At 37.0% G+C, this 9,320-nt stretch overlaps 1 protein-coding gene across 1 annotated transcript in view; it reads left to right on the forward strand.

Moving 5' to 3' along the window:
- The window catches only part of aldh1a3 (aldehyde dehydrogenase 1 family, member A3), a 32,359-nt gene that overhangs the window by 19,313 nt on the left and 3,726 nt on the right, over positions 1-9,320 (forward strand). The window contains exons 6-11 of the mRNA XM_032511844.1: positions 538-666; positions 4,113-4,226; positions 5,128-5,230; positions 5,416-5,600; positions 7,003-7,167; positions 8,559-8,716. Of these exons, the coding sequence (XP_032367735.1) occupies positions 538-666; positions 4,113-4,226; positions 5,128-5,230; positions 5,416-5,600; positions 7,003-7,167; positions 8,559-8,716 (854 nt within the window). The remainder of the gene's footprint in view (positions 1-537; positions 667-4,112; positions 4,227-5,127; positions 5,231-5,415; positions 5,601-7,002; positions 7,168-8,558; positions 8,717-9,320) is intronic.

Raw genomic sequence — 9,320 nt, forward strand, 5'->3', positions numbered from 1 at the left:
AGACTAGAAAAGCGCTATATAAATACAGCACATTTACTTATACACCTCTACTATAACTTCGGACAGCCATACACATAATTACATGTAATTGCAATACTTAGGATCAAACAATAACGAGTGGACAACTTTACTAACACAGCCTAACATTTTAGCACAAGTGCACAAAAGACATAGCAATCCAGCTTTTATTTTTTACTAGTGTTCCCACACATTTTCATGGACACAATTTAAAAACTTTTCCATGACTTTTAAAGGACCCATACAAAAATTTCCATGACCAATATCTCCAAATGTTAATTATTGTATGAAAACAATACATAAATAATAACGTTTCCAATCTCCAACAGTTGGCTATGTTCATATTTACTTAAACACTACAGACATGACTGAATTGTGATGACTTGACTTCATAAATAACTTCTTGTCAGCCTGATGGGTCTAACTGGTCTAACTGTGGCATTTGTGTGTGACAGTGTGCTTTAATCTGACTTGTGAACTAACACATTGAAAGCTAACGTGTTTTTTTGTCTATGCTAGTGGAACTTTCCTCTGCTGATGTTCATTTGGAAGATGGCGCCGGCCTTGAGCTGTGGAAACACTGTGGTTATCAAGCCAGCAGAGCAGACCCCCCTCACAGCCCTCCATGTTGGATCGCTCATCAAAGAGGTCTGATATTACGCTGAGAGAGGTTTAGACTTTAAATCTCTGATAGTCCTTTTATAGAACAGATTCTGGGCCTGTATTCTTATGGAAAATCCTGATTCTCATATGAGTTATCTGTTTTGCTTCTATTATGTTTTGGTAGTTTCTGTTCCCAGCAGGTGACACAATCTCGACCTAGACCTTTTTTTTCCCGTGAAAATCTGGTTTATTGCCAAGTAGGTTTTCATAAACAAGGAATTTGCATTGGTGTTTTGGTGCATAGACAATACACATATAGAATAAGAAAAATACAATTTAAAAAATATGTACAATGGAACTGTATTTTTCCACTGTAGATACAGTAGTTTAAATTAATGAAAACATTAATGTAAGCCACTAGTTCCCAACCTTTTTGGTCTGAGGTAACCCCACAACCCTGTCAAATGAACCTGGGTATCCCTTCATCAATTCATCTTCTAAATGTATCTTCTAAGTATATGATGCTATTCACTATATTAAAGTGGATATTCATACAATTGAACTGTCAATATGAAGGTTGGTTTGGTCAGCCATCCTACTACTTCAAGCCTTCTAGGCTACTACTACTTGGGGTGAAGCTCAATGTTTCAACCATTAATCATTAAGCTTACTTTAAGCCGTTACTTTTAGCTATTTCAATAATTTCACCATTACTTAAGCTAATCATTCCATTCATTATTATCCTTATAATTATTATTGCTTAACTTTTTCTCACAAGCGTGTGCAAAAAATGTTCACAATCTCGTAACATTGAGTGTGATTTATGTGATTCCTTCGCTCTCGATCACGTGTTTAATGTTGAAAAACAAAAATACAAGTAAGAGTTTATTATGTTGGCTTCACCCAAGCTATTGCAGCATTGTGGATTTAGGTTTTACCAAGCAATACCAAATGCAGAGGAGAGGCCTCAATGTGTTTTATGTTCAATATACAATATACATTCCTTATATACATTTTAAATTAATAGTTTGTTGTGTCCTTTATTAGTAATTTATAAATGTAGATGTCATAGCAATTTATGATGTATTTTTTAAGTTTAGTTGGGGGATACCAAATTACTTTTTGGGTCTGGATCTGAAAAGTTTGGGGACCAGTGATGTGTACTAATCCTTAATAATGTTTTTTGCTAGCTTAGTGGTATAAACATTTAAATATACTGACTCTGTGACATTCAGAATTCAGCCTGAAATCCCAAAAAAATTTGAAAGAAAGTATCCAATACAATCCCAATATATCTTTCGTTCCAAAAAAAGACTTTGCACTCATTGGAAAAGAAATAAAAGGAAACAAGATGAACCGACAAGATAACAAATCCTGTGAACAAGCAAGCAACAATCTAATGATGGTCTTTAAGACTATTGTGCTGAGATATACAAAAACAAGGTCTAAGAAAAAAAACACAAAACACAACCTGCCTTGGTTTGGTAGCCATTTATGGAACATAATAAAAAGAAAGCTCTGAAAAAGTTTTTAAAGTCAAGATTAAGCACTGATCATCTAATTTTTAAAAGTTTAAGAAACAACAACTTAGAAAGGCTAGGGCAACTTTTTTTCTGGATCTTATCAGGGATGATAAAGGGAATAGCCTCGATAAATTACTTGGGAAGGAAAAACATTCACACATGAGAGCATTCAGCTCAAGATAAATGGCTCTGGCAATAGACCCTCTGCAACCATTTACTTGCGAAGGGCCTGTATTTAACCTGAACACAAAAAATGAGGCAAAAGTGGATAAAATGTTATCAAACTTGTCAAACAGCAAGGCCAAGGATATACACTGCCTGGACACTGCATTTTTAAAGCTACTTAAAGAGTCTGTCAATTCAGGAGGTCGGTAACTACCGTCCCATTAGTATACTCCCAGCAGCCTCAAAGGTCTTCAAAAAGGCAGTGGCAGAACAACAGATTTTCCACCTTGAATCCAGGGCACTTTTCCATCCTCTGCAGTTTGGATTCAAGTAAAAACACTCCACTGACACGCCTGCTGCTACTTCCTTGAGTACATTCAAATTAACTTAGACCAAGGAGGAGTAGTTGGGGCTGTCTTTCTAGACCTGCGCAAGGCCTTTGATACTGTCAGTCATAACAAACTGTTTCACAAACGTAGTAATTACAATCTTTCATCACAGACTCAAATCCTACCTGTGTGACCGTCACTAGTGTGTGCGTGTAAACAATACACTTTCTCCACTTAAAGCCTGCACACTGTGTGTACCGTAAGGATCAATCTTGGGGCCATTACTGTTTAGCATCTAAAAAGCAATAGCAAAATAAATTACCTGCCTTTCATGTGTGAGGATGTCGACATAAAAAATGTATGCAGATGACACTGTCATATACGCTCATGGAAAGAGCATATAGAGGTTGCCAAGACATTAACAAAGGCAATACAAAAGGTTGCTCTCTGGCTACACAACTCTTACCTTACCCTAAACTTAGAAAAAACTGTAACCATGTTTTTGACCAACAGGCTCCCACTGACGTCTCAGTAAATGGGCAAAAAATTCACAATGGGGATAACTTAAAATACTTGGGTGTTACCCTTGACCAAAACTCTTAGCTTTAAAAACCATGTGAAAAAATTGGGAAGGACACTGAAATTTAACCTAGCTAACTTGAGATACATAAGGAATTCACTGAGGGTTGAGGCTTCCAGTATGGTATGCTCTGATTAAACCACATTTTTATATTGTATTACAAGCTGGTCTCAGTCAAACAAAACAGTTCTGAAACCACTTGAATCATTGTACAAAAGTGCCCTCAAAATCCACAATAAAAAGCCAAAGTCAAATGTTTTCTTAATTTTCAAAATGATTCACAATGCTGCAGTTCCCTCCTTGAAAAAATATGTTACACTCTGCTCTGAGAAGTTAACAAGAACAACAAGATCTCTTACAAGGGGTGAGTGTAGTGTACCCCAACGCAAAACTGCATTTGGAAAGTCATCATTTTCTTGCATTGCCATGACTTAATGGAATACTCTGCCAAGTCCCCACGCCTTCTCACATCTTGCTAAGCGTTGGCTACTGTCAAGACAAGAGTGTACAGTACAAATCTATGAATCGTGTGTGTGTGTGTGTGTGGGGGAGGGGGGGGGGGGGGGGGGGGGGGGGGGGGGGGGGTATTGGGGGGCAGGCTGCCCTGTCCTGTTGAAACTACTTCCATGTTTCTATTTATCTGTTTTATACATTGTCTCTTTGCCGTTTTCTGTTATTTTGTTCAATAATTTTCTTTCTCTATTTTAATTTCCTATCTATTTTTCCATCAACCTGCCTTGGGACTACAGGTGGAAAATAGCAAACTGCTAGAACCTGGCACAACAATTGAAATAATTAAACCACGAAATTGCAATTATAGAGGACGCAACCTTGGTGTCCTTAATGATAGCCACAAACTCTAATGCTAAAATTTTAAATATGTTGCCATGTCAGGCGGGGTTTCCTCCTGGAGTTGTGAACATCGTTCCGGGGTTCGGTCCCACAGCAGGAGCAGCCATCGCCAGCCACATGGACATCAACAAAGTGGCCTTCACTGGCTCTACAGAGGTGTGTGAGTGTATGAAAACACATTTCTGCTGCATAATCATCATTTTGACAAATTAATGAAAAATACTCTTAAATACCGCTGGATCAAGGGATTTATTTATTTTAACTATTTTACACTAATTAAATGTAGAACACAAGGAAAGTTCCCATGTTCCTAAAAAGGTTCTTGGTCCCCTGGCAAAGTTCCACCAGTGGAAAAGCCCCATTTCATGCAAACTATAATCAAAACTACACGCTGTAACATGTTACACTCCCCGTTATAGATTATGGCAAAGGTTAATTTATTGAGCTGTAATTTGTTCTATTTTAGCACATATAAATCTGATTTGTCCATAAACTGTAAAAATAGTGAACGTAGCAACAGTGACGTCACCCACTAGTTTGTGGATTCCTGAATTTTTACTGAGGTAATAAATCAAGTGAGAAGTAGGCTCATTTTCTCATAGGTTTCTATAGAAACAGACATCTTTTTGGAGACAGTGGAGTCGTCCTCTGCTGGAAATGAGATAGAATGCAGCTTTACACTTAAGCATTCACTTTTTAGGTGTGGAGGTTTCCGCTTGAATTTGCCATCATCAGACAACTGTTAACTCAGTGATGTAGATGGAGTTTATTGTATAAACATAAAGCAACAATGCAATTCTTAGAAGAAAATTCTGTAGACTTTCCTTAAAAAATATTATTCACCCAAGATTTGTTTTTATCTTTTTTCTTATGCAAAGTTGAAATTCTTAAAATACCCTCACTGATTTTATTTGCATGAATAGTTTGAGTTGAAAACCCCAGCCCTAGCGCACATCTGAAGACTCACTTTTGATCTGTTACTACACATAAAGGAGTTCTTTTTTTCAGTATCACCTTTAATGCATTAAGGTATTACCCTGTATACTCATGCATGCAGGTCGGCCAACTGATCAAAGAAGCATCAGCCAAAAGTAATCTGAAGAGAGTGACTCTGGAGCTGGGAGGGAAGAACCCCTGCATTGTGTTTGCTGATTGTGACTGTAAGTAAACACACTCCGTTCTGCATCTCTCTCATTTTGAGTAATGAAATGCAACATCAAGATGTTGTCCATCATCCAAACATCCATCAAAAATGAGATAAAAGAAGGTGTAATTTTCTCCAAGAAAATTAGTTTAAATGTGTGTGTGTGTGTGTGTGTGTGTGTGTGTGTGTGTGTGTCTACAGTGCAGTTGGCTGTGGCGGAAACTCAGAAAGGAGCTTTGTATAACCAGGGTCAGTGCTGTACTGCTGCGTCACGTGTCTTTGTGGATGAAAGTATTTATGAGGAGTTTGTGCGCCGCAGCATAGAAAACGTCAAGAAGATTGTCATAGGAGACCCGCTGGACCCCCAGACATCACACGGGCCACAGGTAGGAATAGACAATAAACAACATAAAATACTAACAGACAAGCAGTGCCTGAACCTCTTACACTAGATTTTTCTGGACTCTAAAGGGCAGCAAATCAAGTTAACATGACATTGACATATTGTTAAGTTGATATGGCAATCTTCGTTTGGTTAATTTCGAGGGTTTTTTCAACATGCAATCTATTTCCAATGTATTGGTGTCCAAGTGGCTAATCAGAATCAAAAAATAACAATCTTTGAAAATGGTCCAGTATTGAGTGAGTGAATACTGTAATCATCTGCCGCAAACTGAGCTACAATGTAATCATATTGGGCAAATGTGAATTGTCAATTTTGTCCACTAAAAGTGCAGTTTTTCTTACTGACAGGTTCAGAAGTGTTTGACAACCTTTTTGCAAAGAGTAAGATTATTTTTGTTTAACCAGTAAACTTTGTTTCCATCATTAACTTAGACACAAAGACAACAAACTGTGTCTGTCTGCTGTTTTCTGCTAAGCCTGTTTCCTACAATGGCTTTTTAGAGATTCTTCATTGAAAACAGCTACCTACTGACACTATGAGAGCTGTGAGAGTGAACCCAAACAGTTACATTGCAGGCCGGTGTTACATCATAGTAAAATGTGACCACAGGGGACACTGTTGCATGGATGATACTTTTACTGTGTTCTTTTAGAGTTGTTTTATGTACTGTTATTCAGTCTTTAAAACAGGGTAGATTCTGTAAATTTTTGTTCAGTGTCCAGGTAGAAAAGGGTCACATTTTCTGATGGCTTGTGTCAGCGATGGTGACCCTCATTCTGCTATTCTTCTGCTTTTTTATGCATTCAGTCAATTAGATAGAAGAAGACAAAAATGTAAAACTAAGCAAATTTGCATCTTTGCATCGCGTGTAGCTTAACTTCGGTGAACTTTGATTGGCAAAATTGCAGCCTCAACCAAAACAGAGCACTCTGTATGGTTGAAAGAGCTTGGCTGTAGTTTTACAAGTGACACCCAGACAGCACAAAGTAGTTTTTGTGCTTAAACCTAACCATGCTGCAACCATTTTACAATGTTAATGACCTGTTTAAAAAGCCTTTACATTTTCTGGTTTGGATATTAAGTTGTATTTACTGCCACTGCTAGGGGCGCTAAATTCTAAAACTCTCCCATGGGTAGGACTAAAGGACTGACATCGTCGTATGGTTTGAAGGAGTTGTTGAATTTTTATCAAATTCAGCAAATATCTACTCACAGTCTGCTAGCCGTGTTCTGTGTGAGCGCAAAAAACCATCCTGCCATAATATTAATCCTAAAATGATTGTTAACAATAGCAAACAAGTGAATTTTACAACATGTAGGATTCCTGTATTATTCATCTGTCTCCTTCCCTTGTGTACTTGCCCTCCTGATGCTGGCTCCAGATTGACCAACAGCACTTTGACAAGATTATGGACCTGATAAAGAGTGGGAAGGAGGAGGGAGCCAGGCTGGAGTATGGAGGAGCAGCTTTGGGCGAGAAGGGCTTCTTCATTCAACCCACCATTTTTTCTGGAGTCAAAGACCACATGCGCATCGCCAAGGAAGAGGTACAACATGTTTCAATTCCTTACAAATGAATCTGATACATACAGGGATGGGGTAGTGTCAGTGTGTAAAAGTTATTCACAATCAACAGGAAATCAACCTAGGCCCGACATACAGCATCTCTGTGTCAGTTTAATAGAAAGAGGAGCCTCTGTATATTAGACAGTATTGAAAATCCTTTCTAAATTTCTAAATGGTGGCCTGGTATACTGTAAGCATACTTTTACTAGATGCACGCCTTTATTTGTAATTCACTCTTTTTGATATATTTGGCCATATTTCAGCATAAAACCTTTTCTGATCTGCTCTTCCCAGTAAAAGATGTGTTACTGCATTATTTTGTTAATTCAGATCAACACTTCCTGTTCCTCTACCTCTAGCGTTTCCTTGGGCAGAATTTATTCATTTCCAAACAAGGCTTTTATTGTGAGACATTTGCGGGACCTTGTGAAAAATTCTGTGACCTGCACTTCCCATACGGTATATATATATATATATATATATATATATATATATATATATATATATATATATATATATTTGTAGCTACTGCCATCTTGTGGCATACGTTACTACAAAATACAGTTTGCTTGGGACATTAACACACTTATGCCCACAGTGACTGAATTAGGACAATACAACTTCAGATGATTATCCAGAACAAGCCAAGTCCCCACGGACTGAGCTACCGCCACTCCATCGCTTTTGTAAAAGTGCAACAAACTCTTTCTCCGTTCATTTAATCTCTAGCTTACACCAAAAAGATTCCTCAGAATAACTAACAAACAAAAGCTAGATTGTTGTTGTTTTGAAACATTACAAATCTAAAATGCAGGAAAGAATTGATGAGACAGTACAGCTTTTTAAATATTTTACATTTATTTACAATAGTTTGCATTACACAGATGTTTCTTTTTAGATATAAATGGCAGCCAGAGGGGACGGCAAACAACAGAAACAAAACAGTTTAACTACTGAGTGACTCACTCCTCATGTTAAGGGTTAAGGCTGCCAATTTTCCGGTCGTTGTGTTCCTTAAATGTCTGTACAGTGTGTAAATTCACATAATCACAACAAATACTAAGTACCTACTAAGGCAAACCTCTTACAGTCCACATCAATGGGGCCTAAGCATTTGTAAGCAAAGCCTACATGTATATATATATATACTACCGCAACAACTTGCTGCGTTAACCTCAAAATGTAGTATTATTATTATTGTTAGTTTCTTTTTTATTATTGTGTTAAATGTTCCAAATGTAAAGAAAGTTGAGCTGCATTCTGTGTATGAAAAGTGCTATACAACTAAAGCTGATTATTATTATTATTATTATAATTATTATTATTGTCATCATCATGTGACTGGTCTTTACTGATATCTTTCTCCTCTCAGATCTTTGGTCCAGTGCAGTGTATATTCAGCTTTAAAAGCCCGCAGGAGGCCATAGAGAGAGCAAACAGCTCACAATATGGCCTGGTGTCAGCAGTCTTCACAACAAGTATGGACAGAGCTTTGTCTGTGTCTGCAGCCCTGGAGACTGGCACTGTCTGGTAAGTCCCTATTCACACTCCTAGTTCTACTTATATCACTACTTGAAAAAACCTTTCTCTATCTCACTTTCTCCACATATTGTAAGTAGGGCTGAACAGTTTGGGAAAATAATCTAATTGCATTTTTTTTCCCACCAATACTGCGATTGCAATTTAATATGAGCTTATTTTTAAGCTCTTTGTCTTTTGTATTATTCAACAAAGACAAGCAATAAATCATTGTATAGTATAAACAACACAAGATTAGATAGATTAAACAAAGCCTATATGTGATGATGAAATTAGGTGAGGCATGAATTTATATGAATGACATCTTTTATTATGTCATATAACTATTTCAATCACAGTAGAATATTGAGCTATGAACAAGCTTGGTGTAAACATGCACATGAAAGTCAGAAACACAAACTAAAGTGCAGATGACAGATATATAAAAACAAATATGTGGCTTTACAACAATTAGTAGTATTTACATTATTATTTATTGTAATAAACATATGTTAACGTGTGGATTGTACTTTATAAACACTGTCTTTGAACTTTACTAGACAGTTAAGTTAAAAAAGTACATACTGTGAATATATATATATATATATATATATAT

Source organism: Etheostoma spectabile, unplaced genomic scaffold (genome assembly GCF_008692095.1).
Source record: "Etheostoma spectabile isolate EspeVRDwgs_2016 unplaced genomic scaffold, UIUC_Espe_1.0 scaffold48, whole genome shotgun sequence".
Lineage (NCBI taxonomy): Eukaryota > Metazoa > Chordata > Actinopteri > Perciformes > Percidae > Etheostoma > Etheostoma spectabile.